Source organism: Echiichthys vipera, assembly GCF_963691815.1.
Source record: "Echiichthys vipera genome assembly, chromosome: 6".
Taxonomy (NCBI): domain Eukaryota; kingdom Metazoa; phylum Chordata; class Actinopteri; order Perciformes; family Trachinidae; genus Echiichthys; species Echiichthys vipera.
The window spans coordinates 17,214,498-17,231,024 of NC_139831.1; the positions used below are offsets into that span (position 1 = coordinate 17,214,498).

The 16,527-nt window shown below is 40.8% G+C and overlaps 2 protein-coding genes across 3 annotated transcripts; one reads left to right on the forward strand and one right to left on the reverse strand.

The window, feature by feature from the left end:
• The first annotated feature begins 792 nt into the window (after positions 1 to 792).
• On the forward strand, positions 793 to 10,260 carry LOC310948476 (uncharacterized protein). Its single transcript, XM_083915621.1, has 8 exons — positions 793 to 1,015; positions 3,397 to 3,672; positions 3,930 to 4,226; positions 5,875 to 6,177; positions 6,437 to 6,615; positions 6,706 to 6,804; positions 6,918 to 6,962; positions 9,133 to 10,260. Exons 1-8 carry the CDS (start codon positions 967 to 969, stop codon positions 9,289 to 9,291), a joined length of 1,407 nt encoding a protein of 468 aa, XP_083771747.1. The 5' UTR covers positions 793 to 966; the 3' UTR covers positions 9,292 to 10,260.
• Positions 10,261 to 12,639: 2,379 nt separating this feature from the next.
• LOC310948429 (uncharacterized protein) lies at positions 12,640 to 16,467 on the reverse strand. Of its 2 annotated transcripts, XM_083915556.1 has the most exons (4): positions 15,454 to 16,467; positions 14,993 to 15,052; positions 13,422 to 13,524; positions 12,640 to 13,113 (listed from the first exon to the last, which is right to left on the reverse strand). In XM_083915556.1, exons 1-4 carry the CDS (start codon positions 15,712 to 15,714, stop codon positions 12,758 to 12,760), a joined length of 780 nt encoding a protein of 259 aa, XP_083771682.1. In that variant the 5' UTR covers positions 15,715 to 16,467; the 3' UTR covers positions 12,640 to 12,757. The 2 variants fall into 2 exon arrangements, with proteins under 2 accessions (XP_083771682.1, XP_083771683.1); XM_083915557.1 differs by lacking the exon at positions 14,993 to 15,052.
• Positions 16,468 to 16,527: the final 60 nt, after the last annotated feature.

The window sequence follows — 16,527 nt, forward strand, 5'->3', positions numbered from 1 at the left end:
TTGTCTGTAATTACCGTTTAGATATCCATAATTTTCTTCAAAATTGAATTCTTACTAGTCAGAATGATAATTTCAGATATCCACAAGGTCATTCTTCCTGGTACAAATGACGTCACTTTTGCCATTCATGTGTATTGCGCTTTCAACTCTAGATATCCACAATTACATTTAAGATATCGAGAATGAAGATTCAGGAGGGGGTCTTAAAGAAGGTGAAACATAGTGTTTCAGACAGAGGGTGAATAAAGGTATATTCAGACAGACAGCATGGGAAAAAATAATGTTTTTTTAGATTTAGTCATAATTATTCACCAATTATGAATAATAATTAGATAACAACAATAAATCAATTCAATAAATAAAATGAAAAATTGCATGACGCTCCAAATTTCCCCTGGTTATATTACGACCCCCCCCCCCTCAGTGTTGAAAAAAAACCTACATTACATTATCAAAATATCTGGAATGATTTTTCACTTGGCTATCTGAAATGTCTGAATTACAATTCAGATATCCAGAATCTTCATTATAGAGATCTAAAATGTAATTGGAGATATATGAATGGCAAAAGTGACGTCATTCATAGGCTACTAGTTATACTACTAAGTTATTTTTTGACTAAGAAAACTGAATGACAGATATCTGCTATAAATATCCGCTTGCTATACACGCCTGTCGGCTGAGTCATAGACACGTGTGTCTATGGGCTGAGGGACCCAAGGAAGCAGTTATTTCCGACTGTACGTGAATGCATCCTGAGTCCATTAGTAGAAACGCCCCGTTGAGCCCAGGCTAACGTTAAACCTCCGTACATTTATGTAACTGTTAACGGGATATATGTTTTTGTACCACTACTATCTCACTTTCATGAATATATATACGTGTTTGTCTTTAGTTAAGTCTTGAAAAACTATAAACGGGTCGACGACGGTTCCCGCTGGACTCGGGTTTTGTGCCTCACGGCGGATGATGCTAGTGTTGCTGTTGTTGGCGGCTGCGGTGCTTCACTGTACGGGTGAGTGTCAACAAGGTCAATCCTGCTTTAAAAAACGTGTCTGTTTACCTGAGTTTGACCCGACAGTTGTCCTAAAGATACCTGCAATATTTTTGCTTTGAAATGATGTTGTAAAGTATATTTGTTTAGAAAATATAGACGTTCAAACACGCCAAGAAGACCGCTAGTCTCAACGGTCATGGCATGTTCAGGTGAAATGGGACGTTTATGTTCTGTCCAGTTTATTTCATTTTATTTGAACATAAACATAAACAGAGTAAATCACACATACACACACAGGTGATAAAGAGCATCTTAGTCACTAATAACCTTTTATAAGTTGTAAACATAAACATCCCATAACAGTCCTAGTTCATTTCCTGTTGCAGTTTATAGGAATGACAGGAAGTTACCAGGGAACACGGCACCTGCTGTTGCCTAGCAATGGAATTCCGTTGAAAAGGTCCATAGATTCACACTGTTAGCCTTGGCTAGCCTATATTAAACTAGTTTTCAAGATAGTTGTGGGTTGTATCTGTAAGGAAAAATTAAATAACAGTACATGTTATAGTTTTTATATGTGTTATAAAATGGGTGCAAGGATGATGAATAATACAAGAAAATGCCTTTCATAACAGGGTATTACAGCATAAATGCCTAGAACTATTAATGTTTATAGTTTTAAACTGTTCAGTTTAAAAAGTGTCCCAATATTGGTGAAATCCTTGTCCCATTTTACCACAAGGTGTCTGGTAAAAGTGCATTAAATGCTTATTCACAAAAAAAGCAACAGTCCGTTTTTGTGTAGCACCCTTATTAAGCAAAAGTGGAGTCCCACTTGGTGATTGGCTGCTTATATTCGAAGAGCACAGGACCTCAAAGCTTATATGTCCCATTTTCCTCATGTCCCACATTACCTGACTTCACCCTAAGTAAGTAACTTATATCTGAGTTAACCATAGACTGTATAAAATACTGTATACACAGTCTATGTACTCAACCAGTGGTGGAAAGTAGCCAAATACGTATACTCCAGCAGGGTAAGATGCCCTGTTTTTGGTATTTATTTCACCAGAACAGTTTAAAGCTACCGTATTTCCGCACTATAAGGCGCACTTAAAATCCTTCAAATTTCTCAAAAGCCGACAGTGCGCCTTATAATGCGGTGTGCCTTATACAGTATATGAAAAAGGTTCAAAATAAGCCATTCATTGAAGGTGCGCCTTATAGTGCGGAAAATACTGTAAGTTGATCTATTATTTTTGTCATTGCATAACAGTGATGAACATAAACAAGTCTATCTCTGTATGACGGGGGTTTGTGGGGAAATACATTCAGTTGGTTTTAAACCTCAAAAAGAGGTTAAACAGCCGCATACAGACACATTTCCTCAAGATATTAGCCCATTTACTTAGATTTTGTAGTATACATTGTAGTCAGACAGAATGTGCCTTCATCACACTGCTCAAACAAATGAAGGGAACATTTTTATCACACATCAGATCCGGAACAAATTATTCAAGTGGAAAATCTTTACTGATGTACATTATATAATTTGTTGAGAACGAAATGATGTAACAACGGTCAATGGAAACCAAATTCATTAGGGCTGGATTCAAAATCACACGGAAAATCAAAGTGAAAAATATATATAAACATATTATTAGTATCTGTGGCCTTAATTAGCTGGTAGCTCAAGGGCGCAAAAATTGACCCAAAATGCCCCTTTAACTCTGCTGTTGCTGGTTTAAGCATCATCGTCCTGCTCGTTTGCTTCCCTAATCGTATCCTACTGTACTTTAGTACAGTTTTGAGGTATTTATACTTGAGTAGGCAATTCTTATTAATGCTACTTTTCAAATGAGAGTATTTTTACTTCACTATATTTGGTTAACGATAACTGTTATTTATTTTTGTTTTATTGTCCTGCAACACTTTGGTGAGAGTTTTTATTATTATGTTTTGTGTCTTTCCTATATTTTCTATTAGCCTTTGTTGCACAAGATAACAATTACCTCATGGCTCCATGATTAAACATTTAGCTAAAAGTCATTTTGTACTTAAGGGGAGTTTTGTGTGCAGGACTTTTACTTGTAACAAAGTATTTTTTCTTTGTGGTATGGCTACTTTTAAAAGATGTCAATAGTATATACTAATAAGCATTAGTGCATCAACGTATAGTTGGTACATAGGCTATATATACTGTCTATGTCCATGTTTATAACTTAATCTCTTAACTTAATTATTAGACATTTTAATGTGTTTGAGTCAAACACAGGGACAATGAAATCATGCAAGTAATAAAAGATGTAAGTTCAAATAATTTAGAAAAGTAATTCAAAAGACAGGGGCCACAAAGATGTCAGGTATATTAACATTTCTGTTGGACTTTCTCTCTGTAGGCCTCTCCAGAGACATTACTGAGGTAAAGCAGTATGGGGACAAACAGATCATGCTGATGTCCAGAAGGACTCACTCCATCGAGTTTAGACCCAAGAACAGCTCAAATGTGACCGTCCTGTGGAAAGAGGGGGAACCTGGCGACAGAGGGTACAGAAAATATGTAAAATTCGGTTACTCCTTTGTGATTAACAGTTTAACTCAGCAAGACAGTGGTCGCTACATAATGAAAGACCAATATGAGAATGAAATGCCCGGCTACACCCTTGAGGTTGAAGGTGAGGAAGCTTTTTAAATTCCAGTTTATTTCATTTTCTATACATGCCTTTCTTTTTGTTAAGACAATAATGTATAATATTACATTGAATTTGACATGGATTTTGGTTGCATGCCGACGTGTGTCAAGATAATACCGGCTTCATCAAAACCATCACTCAATAATTCACAATGGCCAGGCTAAGAAGAAGAAGAAATTAGAAAAGTGTAGTATTGGGAGTGTTTGATTCTCAAAGGATTTTTGTGTCATGTCTTCCAGCAATCACAAGGGCCTATAAACACACACCTGGTTCTCAGCCCAGGTACTCCTTTCATCTGCATCCTACCTCCTGCAACATTTACTTCTTCCCAGAAAGCAGACGTAAGCGTAGACAGTCGATCCAGATAGTTCGTCAAGGCAGTCTGCAGCGCACTTTGGATGACACCGGTTGTGGGTTTGGTCTCATACAGCCATGTGGGTTTTCAAGTGAGGGCCTTCAGATGTCTTGCAACGGAAGCTTTGAGTTCAGAGATCATAATAACAACACGGCCTTGGTGATCTCACTGACAATGGAGCGTAAGTAACCTCTGTGTTTTATAATATATATAAATATATATATATGTTATATAAGTTTAAAGGAAATACATTGGAAGGCGTGAGCATATGGATGAAAACTTATCATCAAAATTCACTGTAATTGACATGAGTTTTAATCAACAGTTCCACATCTTTTGGAAATTTAGTTACTACTACTCACAGGTCTATTCAATACATATGAAAATACAAGAAGATACTTAGCTTAGCACAAATACTGGAAATGAGTGGGGAGCCATTCTGTCCAATGGTAATAAAATCTCTCCAACGATAAGCTGTTATAACATTACATTTATTCAGCTGACACTTTAATCTCTTTTATCCAAAGCGACTTACAGTAAGAGTGTAACTATGATTACACCATCCAAAATATGCGAAGGTCATGCAAGTCAGACTCTATGATTGTACATATATCAATTAAATGTATTTGGCGGTAATTTGTTTTTGTTTTCCATATATTTATTTTGTGTATTTCACGTATTTATTAGTGAAGAAATCAATACGCTGTAAGTTGTGTGTATTTCATGTATATATCTTGTGGCTACTCCCGCTTATTAAAAGCAGGGGATATGGCGTAAGGCTGCGAATTTCCACTTTTTGTTTGTTTTGCATAAATCCACCGTGACCACTCAGCACAGTTCACAGTTTGTGCAAACGCCACGGATCCCACCTCCTCCGTTGCACATGTTACAATATAACATGCACACGCCTCAAGCTAGGCATACGCTTAATGACGTTAGCAGTTGCTATCTATGAGTAAGTTAGCCAGCCTACCTCTGCGTAGCGTGTACCCAATGCTGTTTATCAATGAGAGAGGACACGGGCATGTTCACAGTAATCTGGTGCCCGCGCACTGATGAGCACTTAATGGGAGGGTGCGGAGTAGCTCGGTGGTAGTGGGGGAGGCGAGTGAGAGTTATAAACATTTGAAGTTTCACAGAGTCAACTCAGAATTGCCAGGCAGGAGGCAGGTAGGGGTGGTGGCAGCTGGGTGATCGTGTTTTGTTTCCTGTTGCCGTTCATGTCCCAGACGTACTAAGCGGAACCATCAACCTTTTTCTAATTCTAACCATTTGTCGTTTTGATGCCGAACTCTAACCACCATCTTTTGTAGTCTAAAACCGTTCACGTAACAGTTAGGTGCCTAAACTGACACCAAAGACGGCTGTTGCAGCCCACTTTCAGTATGTCGCCATTTCGAGATCAACTTCCGTTCCTCTCATAAGATATTCAAACTTTTGTGCAGAACTTTTCATCATATCATATGAACGAATGAAAATACGTTGCACAAGTTTGTAAAATCGATCAAACAGGCAAAACAGCTTTAAATGCAGCATTTTAGTTTTTTGTTTTCATTCATGAATCAAAACTGTCTGTGACGTTAGGTGTGTAGGGTTTCTACTTTTACCTTTGTACAGAGCCAGACTTTATCTTCACCGTACAGATCTGTGAGTGGTATCGATCTTTAACAGCAAAAAGTGAATAATCAACTATTCCAATATTTAGAACTGTTCCTTTACAACTGCCATGCTATGTGAAAGACAAAACTAGAAACTTACACAAAGAACCATGACTGTACTGAGTGTTTGGTACTCAAAAGATTTGGGGTCTTGTGCGTCCTCTCTTCCAGCAAACACAATGACCTATGAACGGAAAACTGGCGAGGAACTCACCTTCACTTCTGATCTGGAACAAGACTCCTGCAACATTTACTTCATCCCAGAAAGCGACAGTGAGCCGGCAGAGTCGATGATTGAGATAGTTCGTGGAGGAATGGTCCTGGATGTTGTGGAAGAAATTCAGTGCACAGGGTTTGAACTGTACGGGCAATGTGGGATTTCAAATGACAACCTCCAGATGTCATGCAACGGACGCTTTAAGGTCAAAGATCGTAATATGGACACTGTCTTAGAGGTGTCACTGGAAATGGAGGGTAAGTGTCCGATGACTGTTGTTGAGTTATCACCTTGTCTTAAAACCTTTTTCCTATTATCCACTGGTGACATATTAATTTTTAATAATATAATAAAATAAGAAAGCTTTACGGTAGTAGAAATCAGAGAAAAGTGTGGTATCTTCACATTTGAGAGGCTGAAATTAAAGCTGCAAATATAAATTATTGCAAATTACACAAATAATCAGTTATCAAAATGGTTGGCGGTGCATTTTCATTCATTGACTCATTGTTTCAGAAATACCCTATGAGCCAAATACTTTTGCTATTGGGACTGGGATTTCCATCGCCTTACTGGTCTGCTCCTGCGCGAAGCTCTGCTGCTGTCGGAAGAGCTCCTCCAAAGAGGAAGGATCTGAGACGCCTGCTGCTGCTGAACCTGCTGCTGCCGCCGAACCTGCTGTGCGTTATCCAGTGGTGAGGCTGCCTTGACTTACTTGTGTGTTGAAAGTGCTGCTGGTAATAACAAGACTAACCCAATGTGTTTCTGTTCAATTCAAACTGCAGTATGAACATGAGCCCGCTGGAGCGAGACGTGCCGACCTCAGTAGGCCCTCTGAGACACACTACCCCGTACCACCTCCTTATACTTCGACCAGCCCGCTGGTTAGTGTGTGTGACATTTCCTACAGACCCTCTCTCTGGTTGCCTCAACGCTTGAGCTGTGCTTATACTCTCCCTTCTCCACGGCTAATATGTTATGTCGCTTCACTCTGCAGATACACAATGATCCTACTCTGGATATGCCGCCAACTTATTCTGAGGTAAAGTACAATAGTATTTTTTAACATCTATTTGCCATATTGGGATCTTTTTTAGCAGCTCTCCAGTGTGTTGTGTGTCTTTGAAGACTCAGGCACATGTTGGATGCATTTCCTTCGTCAAAGCACGTTTGCAAATATTCTTAAAAGATTGAAAACTCCTTTGCTTCTCTCTGCGTTTACTAGCTAGCAGTCTTCCTTGCTGGTGCATTGTTGTGTGTCTCGGAGCGATACCGTCATCCGTCAATCAGTGTAATAACTTGAAACGGCCAACAGCAATGTGTCACGCATGTGCACGTGTACAGGGGCAAACTAAACGGGGATCATTGCTCCAAAGGGTTACTTTAACTCTCAACACCACCTTGTCAAGGAAGCCACTCCATTTGTTTGTCTTTTACTTTATGTAAAATGAGAAGTTTGTGAAAATGATTTTCACTTTTACAGTTTTCACTTGTTCCACCATCTGCCATGTTCAGGCCCTGTTCTTGTTACGAGCTTTCCTTCCTATCAACCATTCCATTGATTTCTCATGTTATCGCAGCACATGCATGTGAATGATGATTTACATGCCTCTAAACACTGAGTTACATGTTTATAAAACAATCTGATCAAAGTCAATTTTGTTAGGTGTTGTGGGGCTTTTGAGTTATTACATTTTTCTGAGCGCTGAGGACTTCAACAACAAGCTACTATTCATTACTTATTGAGAAACCCTAATGTAGTCCAATACAACACCTCTGTCCTGTGGAGTTAATATAGAATATACTACAGGTGGACGTCTAACTGGTAAATCAGCACATTTTCTTTTTATAGTTAAAGCTGTAGTGGGTAACTTGCTGTAATATATCTGCTGAAACTGCCACTATATCCCTATAGCACAATGAGACAGTCTGTGAAAAAGTCATGTATCTCTGCTTCCACCTGGTGTTCCTGTCACCTCCCAGAGACTTCTCTATGTGCTGCCAATAGCATCAGATCGCATCTCCCACCACGCCTAACCTCCAAAGACCAATCACAGCAGAGAAGTCTCTGAAGCAGTGTCATAACTGCTCTGAACGCTGATCAGACTGTGAAACCAGGCAGTGTTGAACAATTGTGACTCGATATTCTGTTACTGTATTGCGTATTTGTGTCATATAGTGTTTTCAGAATCATATTTTAGTGTAATGTTTATCTGTAAAATGAGAAAGTTTGTGACCAATTCCAGCCGAAACCATGCTCCGCCCACCAACCAACCAGTCGGAAATAATTTCTCATTTGACAGCTTAAAAGTTCACTAAAATATGTTTCTGAAAACACTTTTTGGCTGTCACAGGCGCAAAGACTTCTCTGCTCTGATTGGTTGTCAGGCACAGTGGATCTAGTAGATGACATAAGGAGCAGACAGAGAGTGGTAGAGATACATGACTTTTTCACAGATCGTCTGTCTTGTGCTGTCGGGATATAGTGACAGTTTCAGAGAATATGAAAAAAAACATATTACAGCTTTAATATGCTGCATACAGCTTTAATATGCTTTAATATGCTGCTATCTAGTTGTAATCAAGCCCCAACCACAGCGACTTCCTGGTTGATCAAATACGAAGTGCAAAAAATTGCAGTTTGGCGAGTGGCCACTAGGGGCAGGTTTCATAATAGAACAATTTCTCATTGACGCCCATGTTGAACAGGCAGTTTTCACAGCATAATTAAACATAATTTAAGGCCTGGTACAAAAAAAATCATTTTAGTCTGTATGTTTAGGTCATATCTCCATGACAACACTGAGGGGGGGATTCTTTTGTGCCAGGCTAGTTTTTGTTTTATTGGAGGTTAGAACGAGGTAAACGTCAGTCACATGACCGTATCTCCCCCCCAACGTAACATACATATCATTTTTTGGTAAGAGGAAGTGAGGCGGAGTCAAAGTCTGACAAGATGGCGACTTCCATAGGCAAGGACGATTGGTTCAAGTTGAGAGACCCCAACGTAGAGGCTATGTTTCCTATGGTTCCTATACTAATGATACAAACATTTATGCTAATCTCTGTGGTATTAATTTGATATGAATATCTCCTTACAGCAACTGTAAAACAACAGAAGCTAATGTTTTAATTCAGATAGTTTTGCCTCGACATGAGCATGCTTGTGATACTTGGATACGCTGTAACCCTGTGTGTCTTTTTCTCTCCAGGTTACAGCTATGGCAGAACACACTCCAGCTTTCCCAGTCAGCTCTGACCCCGGGCCACGGTTTGAACTGAGGGGGATGACCATGCCCTCTGCTCCCCCACTCAGCTCAGACTCAACTTTCTGTGATGTGTATGACTCAAGCAAACTCAACTTCCTCTGAGACACCATTTTGAAAATATTGTTATAAGAGTGACATCAAAGGAATAACTTGGCATTTAGATAATTCTGCTTATTCACCAGTGTCTTCCTGGAAGGAAAGAGTGAAGACCACATTTTGCATCTGAGTCAGTCTCATTTATTTAAGTTTTACAAAGCTGAGCATGAGACTCAGTACATAAGGACCACTAGTTCAAAACCACAGGTGAACAGGAACTTTTCATGAAAAGCCTCTTGATTGAGAATGCTGGCATATTTTCAATAATGTCCTACCTCACGAGTCTCACTTAAAGAGCTCATCAGCTGCAGTTCTGTCAGGGATCGCCTGCATCATGTTACAGACCAGTCTGACTGTGAACTTTTTCAGGGAAGACAGACATAAAGTAGCCTTATCACTACAAAGCTGTATTCAGTCCTCAGTGTAACCTACTCAAGTCGCACATTTGCTTACCCTTCTGCATGGAATTCAGCTTGCAGCTCTCGTGCATTTAAAAACTATATATAATATTTGATGTTTGTGCTAAACCGTGTAGAGTGGATTCAGTATTAGACTGAGCTGTATTTTTTATTTACTCAGGTGAGTCTTCCTTATAGCTAATACTAGTATCATGAGCACTGGTTGCCTTTTCCTGTTACATATTCTCAGTGGCATAAAAATATCTCTGCACTACACTTTGTATCAACATCATCAATATATTTGTGACTTTTACACACATGTAAGAAGCCATAACTGGAGCTTTAACGATTCTTTATACATACAATTGTTTTTTCATAGTAAAAATATAAATATGTTGAGTTTAAATTCTATGTATGTGTGTGTGTGTGTGTGTGTGTGTGTGTGTGTATGAATATGTTTTTGTTTATTTTTTAAAAACCAACTGCCTTTTAGAGAACATGCTGTAAAACGATGAATGTCTAACAAGCGATCATCTTGTATGTGTTGTTGTCAGGAGCATTAAATCTAATAACACCCGCTGTCTACAGTTTGTGTTTTTTTCCGCAGTCTTCTTGTCTTCACTTGATTTATAATTCTGTGACACCGCTACAAGCACCACCCACAAAAGCTCACCCATGCATAAAAATTCCTTTCCAACTGAATCACAGAGAAAACTCAACTGAGCAGAAGTTAGGAACCGACAGAAGCTTTTGTGTCGGAAAGAAAAACTACAGAGCCATAAATCTGTTTGTTGGACGAGACTATAACCAATTCTTTGTCGAAGCATTTGTTAACTTCAGATCCTCAACCATTCTCCAGGTTTACCACATGCTTGTGCTGCAGTGGATTAAATGACTCAACGCAGGGGATGCAACATGCATGAAGACACCTTTATAAATAGAAACTAAAACCTGCAGCCCTAATTATGAAAAAATAAATAAAAAAAGCCTTACGATAAGTGTTCACTGCTGATCCATATTGTTCTTTTAACATTGAAATGAGTTAGAAAATGCTATATAGTTACCTGATATTTAGTGATTCAGAGGAATTTATATTTTATCACTGAGTTTTCTTTTTACCACATAATTGTACATCTCTAACCAGATTAAATATTAAATTAGACCTGATTACTAAATTTAAACATTTAGACTAGTCAGAGCAGCTGCATGTTTTTAAAAGGTCCCATATGATGCTCATTTTCACGTTGATATTTTGGATTTCTACTTTAACATGTTTACAAGCTTTAATGTTAAAAATATAAATAAATATACCTGTATTCACCCTCTGCCTGACGTTTAGCGCCTGTCCCTCTAAATTAATAATATTAAAATCATTGTTTAGAAATAATATGGGAATGTTTTACTGTTTCTTTTGGAAGTTTAGATGAACAGACAATGTTTTTTTCCCCATATCCAGAATTACTTGTTTTCCACCGACTGTGGAAACAACTTGTATATCACATTTTAAGTTGTTAAGGCAAACAGTTGCTTATTTACAAATGTAACAGACCTGAGGCGGACCTGATTAAGTTTATTTAATAAGCCTGGCTAATTAAAGCTTGCTTCATGGAACAGGCCCCCGGAGCAACATTAGCATTAGCATTTAGTCATGAGTGTGCGTCCAATATTTGCTCTCTTTAGATCTCAACTCCTGAGGAAAATATCTGGTTCTTCAGCTGTTAAATTCACTGAAAACAGATGTGTGCTGCATCTGAAAATGCCAGAGTGAAACAGTCAAGTTACAGGCCAAAACAGTGAGCAGCAAGACACTTTAAAGCTCTGTAGCACTGAGAGGTGCAGCAGTCAGTTTGTGTGTTTCATTAGTGACCTACAAGTGACACCTTTCACAACAGTCATTTGATCCATTATAATTATAAAAATATGAATCATCACCACTTTAAAGTCCAAGGCTTCGGTTACACAAACATCTTCTGTTTGATCTTCTCGTATCAAGTATTTTATATTTTCAGTAAGTTTATCATCAAATAATCATTAAGTATATTTAGGTCTAGAGTCAGATGATCATTGCTCTCTACCTCGGTCTTTGCTGTGATGCAGGGAGCTACTAACACAATGAGTTAGTTTAACTTGGGATTTATATCTGGCCCACTTAGCGCCGCAGGGTGAACTAGCAGGAATAATACCGGTCGAGTTGTTCCACTTGGCTGGAGTGGCAGTGGAGTTGAGGACCGTTGGCGTGAACCCAGAGGATCAGAAAAAGCTTCCAGCTGACTGAGCATCAGGGACGCAACCAGGAACAGGAGACTTAAGAGTCTGTAACCGGGTCACACGTCAGCCTGGGTTGTGGATACTGATTAAGTTGGTTGTGGCGAGTTTAAACTGAAACAATCCAAGATTACCGCTTGAGACTGTATTATTCCAGTTTAGGACACCTTCAACAAACAGGTCTGTTGGTCGGTCCACATTAAATTATGACGACAACTACTGGATGGATTGTCATGACAGCTGGAACGGATAATTGGTGCCGAGAATGAATCCTAATGACTTTCTCTTTCCTGACTTTTTATCTCAGGCCACCATCAGTACTTTAGTTTATGACTAAATTCCTGCAAAACTAACGACATTCCCATCAGCCTCAGATGTACTGTGTGCTTAGTGATAATTAGAGCATAAGCATGTTGACATCCTTAACTAAGACGCTGAACATGATCAACATTACCTGCTAAACATCAGCATGTTAGCTGTGAGGATGTTTGCATGATGACGTTAGCGTGTCTTTTTTTATGTTCATTTTTATTTTGTATGCAATTGTGGAATCCTCTGTGCACACCGATCTTGCTACAGCAGCCTTGTACTACCATTGTGTGTCTGTGATTAAAGTTCTTATGATTAAAATATTGCATGCGGTTTCATTATGTTTGGCTTATTTTCAAGGCAAACAAAGAGAGCATTTCTGATTAAAAATCCCAGAGATTACTTTATTTCCCATAATAGTTTGACACACATAGAAACCATCAATGTTGCTGTTTTCTTTACCCACATAACCATCACCTTGTCCATCTCAACTCCTTTCCCTATTCCCCTTTCCTCTTCTCTACGGCCTTCAGCCGGCCCTCCAGGTAGCTCAGCCGGTTCTCCACGGCACACGTCTTTTCAGAGCAAGAAGTGAGCAGAGTCAACAGGACGCATCCCAGCACCAGGCCGCCCAGTCGAACAGCTGTGATGTCTGCAGTGGCGTGCTTGTCGGTCACGATCAGTCCGAAAAGCCAGAGTGCCAAGACAGTTTTCACCACCCAGAACACCCGCCTCACCACGCCAATCAGCAGGTGGAGAACAATGGTCAGCGCCCAGTAACCAATGAGGGCCACCAGACCCCACTGGGCGATGGCGGTCACGCCCTCTGGAGTGAAGCGGGGCAATGTCTGTGCAACTGTGGAGGGAGGAAATCTAGTTTAGCCACATTTTCATCAGGAATAAGGCAGGCAGATGCCTTTGTGTTACTCAGGAAGCCACTGGAGTAAACATCCACTGGTAAAAAAGGAGTGGCAGACAATTTGCCCGAGGGAGAGGCACGTCTGCATAGTTTCACATAAAACTTTCATTGCCTCAGATTCTCTCTTACTTCTGCAAACGATTAGCAGCAAGCTACGCAAAAAGTGAAGTGTGCAGCAAAGCCTAAACACACTCAGTAGCTCAGTCACTCACACACACATACACACAGGCCATCCAGGCACCCACCATCAACTCCCATGACCCTGAGGATCTCTGCGACGTAAACAGCGATGACATTCAGGCCGCTGGCAGCTCCTTCAGCGAGGAATCTGATCACCATCTCAAAAAACTGTGTTGGAATGAAGGGAGAAGAGACATGTTTTGATTCAGTATTGTACAAGATAACAATGAAGAGAGGCAGCATTCTTCTAATCCTGCAAGGACACATCATTTTACAGAATCACAGCCTACACCTAAATGCATTCTCGTGGCTCAAATGCACAGTCAGGCAGACACAGTACAATTCATCAGCAACACATTTATTCACAGAAGCTGTTTATTTTTTACAAACTTGATGATTTAATCAATAGAGAGCTCTCATAGACTGCAAGTGATGCACCTTAAGATCGAATAAGTCCTGAATTGTTGACTAGGACAAACAGCTGTGCCATGCGAGTGACAGCTGGACAGTGCTCCTCTCTATTCCTATACAGTCTCTGCTCACCCCCCAAATTACACAACACACACACATTCACACATTCCCACACACACACACGTTCAAACACACACAAACACATACACAATGTAGCCTCGTCGTCAGGCAAGGTCAAGGGTAGCCTAGTAAGTTTGGACACGTATCTTATCTGCACCTGTTGCGCTACACACTGGCACATGCATACGTGAGGACTGTCCAGTATGTCAGAGCCATAGTCAAGCATCTGTCACTCCATGTCAGAGTGAGCTTCAAGTTGAAAACACAATCATTTACTGATCTGTTTTATATTGTAAGGCTCTATTTCTCATCCAGAGGCAGGCCGGTGCAACCACAGACTTTTGAGAAGGTGTGATGCAGCTCACAAGGGGTGAAAACATTCTGCTATTTTATGTTAAACAAAAAAAGCTGAAAATGCAGAACTGCAAAGTCTTTTTATGGGCTTTCAAACAGACTATACTGTGCTTTTATTTTACTTGAGGCAATCCCACATATATGCTTGCAAGCAGACTAGCTTAAGTGCAGAGAATAAAACATCCAACAGACTTTTACAGACGGATCAAAAATGATCGTTGGACCAAAGATCTGTACTTTGTATAGGCAGCTCCTAGTAAATCAACAGAGCAAAGTTACGAGGCATTGCCTGACAAAGACCTTGCAGACATGTTGCTCTGTTCGTTATTGGGAGCCGTCGGTGTGGCGTGCAGACATTTTGTGTTCAACTTTTGCCTTTAGGATTCAATTTTAGCACTAGATTATATTATTTTTTCATTCTTAACTGAGGGTTTCAAGTTCACACAGGACTCTATTCCTCATTCAAGAAATCACATACGCAGCCTCTATTTTGCTGGACCATTTCAGCCTCAGCTTGCCAGCACTTACCACTACAACCTCACAAGTAGGAGGGCTGTAGTGTGGCCTCTCATGCAACTACCCCTGTACAGAAACACACATAAAGACAGAGCTTCACTACAGTCATGCTCCTATACTCTCTGCAATGACTATGAGGTGACACAAACTAAAACAGAGCCAAATGGGAGTGCTCTGTTTAAGGGACCATGCCAGGGGGCAGGCTAAAGATGGAGACACCCAGAAGTTTCCTTACCATGGCCAAGGTATAGACGTTCTCCTGACCAAGCAATGACTCAAGAAACAACACTGCACTCTGAGGGGAAAGGGAGCCACAGTGGAAGCAGGGAGGCAGAAAAAGAGTGTGTGTAGAGTTTGAGGAGAGGAGGGGATGCATCATGGATATAAGAAGGTGTGAAATGAGGGCAGAGAAGATGAGGGGATCAGGGAGAGATTAACAAGTTGAGGGGCATCGCGGATAGGAATGTGTGTGAAGGGTGAGGGAATGGATGGAGAGAGATGACAGGGGGTTAGAGTTGAACACTAGTAATCAGGAACAGTTGTTATTGATCAAGAATAGTGACAGAGCAAACAGAGAAGTTAGACCCAGGATATTAAATCAGTTTTACAAAAGGAAAATAGGAGAGTGTAAAGCCACTTCCTGGTGGAAAGAAACAGTAGTGACATCAACCCCAGTGGTGCACCTCCTCTCTGTACCTCAGCAGCTGACCGTATCACGCCGCTTCCCACCACTGACTCCGCGTACCGCTGGATCTCCTGGCAGGTTCCGGTAATCACAGTGCGGAGAGTGACCGCCGGTGGCTGGCTCTCCCCGGTCGGCTTGGCCTGCTCAGCTCCAGCTTCAGCTCCAGCCCAGCCCACAGCCATCGCCAGCACTAACACACAGGTGGTGGTGGTGAGGAAAAACCGAGCCACGGCGCATCCACCGCGCCCAGAGCCAGACGCACAAAAAGTCATTGTAAGGATGAGGATTTGAAGAACAATCGGTGGTGGGAAAATGTGGTGGTGGGAAAATGTGCTAAAAATGTATGTGCACAGATTAATGCTGCAAACCAGAGCAGGTCGAGCAGCTCGTGTTCAGTGGCTGTAAATCAAACACTTAAAAATGGCTTCTTTTGAGAGCAGGCATCAGCTACAGAGCGGTAGAAATGTGCGCCACCTTCTATAATAGCATCTGATTCAAGTGTCCAATTTACACATAAGACAAAATGTGTTGGTTAAAAAAAGACAACTCAACACCGTAACGACTCAAAATGATCCGAGAATTTAATTATAAACTTTTGGCAGCGCTGCAAATAACCAATTTAGGGCCGCTCAGCTCCGCCAAGGACAGTCCAGCTTTAACAGTGGCTATATTTGGTAAGAAACTGTTAAAGGCTTAAGATCCAGCAGCGATACTGATAAGTGACCGTCAGGCGAGGTGCAGCGGAAAGTTATTTAAAAAAAGAGCGCAGGAAATGTCTCCTAAAGTAGTTGCGCGTAAAAGAAAACGGTTAAACGCGGTGACGCTGAGCCGACCACGAGCCTCCCAAAGCTTCTTATTCCAGCTCTGAGCTCCGCGACACTTCAACTCCGCTGCTCCTTTGTTTCCGAGCTTGCAAGAAACGCTCTGCCGCGATGGATTATGTTACACAACCTTTACAAAAAAACACTCCCTTGTCGCCGTCCCCGCATGGCGCTCCCTTCCTTCCAGCGTTTCCAACGACAGTTTCCAACACACGTCTGAATCTGCAGGAGGAGGAGGGGGGGTGGAGGAAGGCGCTCTGCACA

What these genes read in the sequence shown, in the direction of transcription:
- LOC310948429 (XM_083915556.1), bottom strand. Translation starts at nt 15,714, where the DNA reads ATGACTTTTTGTGCGTCTGGCTCTGGGCGCGGTGGATGCGCCGTGGCT. An exon ending in TGATACGGTCAGCTGCTGAG is followed by an intron (nt 15,053 to 15,453) that starts GTACAGAGAGGA and finishes CTTTCCCCTCAG; the next exon opens with AGTGCAGTGTTGTTTCTTGA. An exon ending in CAGGGTCATGGGAGTTGATG is followed by an intron (nt 13,114 to 13,421) that starts GTGGGTGCCTGG and finishes CTCCCTCCACAG; the next exon opens with TTGCACAGACATTGCCCCGC.
- LOC310948476 (XM_083915621.1), top strand. Translation starts at nt 967, where the DNA reads ATGATGCTAGTGTTGCTGTTGTTGGCGGCTGCGGTGCTTCACTGTACG. An exon ending in GGTGTCACTGGAAATGGAGG is followed by an intron (nt 6,178 to 6,436) that starts GTAAGTGTCCGA and finishes TCATTGTTTCAG; the next exon opens with AAATACCCTATGAGCCAAAT. An exon ending in ATACTTCGACCAGCCCGCTG is followed by an intron (nt 6,805 to 6,917) that starts GTTAGTGTGTGT and finishes TTCACTCTGCAG; the next exon opens with ATACACAATGATCCTACTCT.